This window comes from Volvox carteri (assembly GCF_000143455.1).
Source record: "Volvox carteri f. nagariensis unplaced genomic scaffold VOLCAscaffold_7, whole genome shotgun sequence".
Lineage (NCBI taxonomy): Eukaryota > Viridiplantae > Chlorophyta > Chlorophyceae > Chlamydomonadales > Volvocaceae > Volvox > Volvox carteri.
Genome location: NW_003307550.1, coordinates 607529 through 608133, shown reverse-complemented (window position 1 = coordinate 608133; position 605 = coordinate 607529). Strand labels below are relative to the sequence as shown.

The following is a 605-nucleotide window of genomic DNA, read 5'->3' as shown; positions in this document are numbered from 1 at the left end:
GTGGGTGTATGTGTATGTGTGTTAGTGTTAGTGTTAGCGTGTGTGTGGGGGGGGGAAGTGCTTATGTTGTGTGTTGGTAAAAGTGTAATTTAGGGCTGTGTTTTCAAAAAAAAATGCTGCGACTCGTGGAGGGCACCTTATGTGAGTCTAGAGGACTAGGCGGGAATCGACCAGGGGTTTAACACCCGCCCTGATGACGCGGTCTTCAGAGAGAGAGTGTGTGGGGGGGGTGAGAGGGGGAGCGCCCCTGCAGGTAGACAGCTAACGGTACGGAAGGTGGTTTCGGAGCCCGGTGTCCGCGCATCTTTGCAGTAAAGGCACCCCTTCCCTCTACTCCTCTCTCTCTGTCTCTCGTTTCCCCCAGTTTTGGGTTTTTACCCCCCCCCCCGCGTAGGATTTCATTCCCATCCCCACCCGCCTCTGGCTCGACGCCGTGCACATGTTGCCTGTGTGCATGTGACCCCCTTCTCCCCCTCCCTCCCGTTCCTTACCCCTTTCTCTCTCTCTCCCCCCGCCTTTTTCTTCCCCCCTCTTCCCCCCTCTTCCCCCCTCTTCCCCCCTCTTCCCCCCTCGGCACAGGAATCCACGTGGGAGAAGCCGCTGGG

The 605-nt window shown here is 58.0% G+C and overlaps 1 protein-coding gene across 1 annotated transcript in view; it reads left to right on the top strand.

The window, feature by feature from the left end:
• Positions 1–605, top strand: part of VOLCADRAFT_87919 (uncharacterized protein) — a gene marked incomplete at both ends in the record, with an annotated part of 15239 nt that overhangs the window by 2602 nt on the left and 12032 nt on the right. The window contains one exon of the mRNA XM_002947695.1: positions 580–587. Within this exon, the coding sequence (XP_002947741.1) occupies positions 580–587 (8 nt within the window). The remainder of the gene's footprint in view (positions 1–579; positions 588–605) is intronic.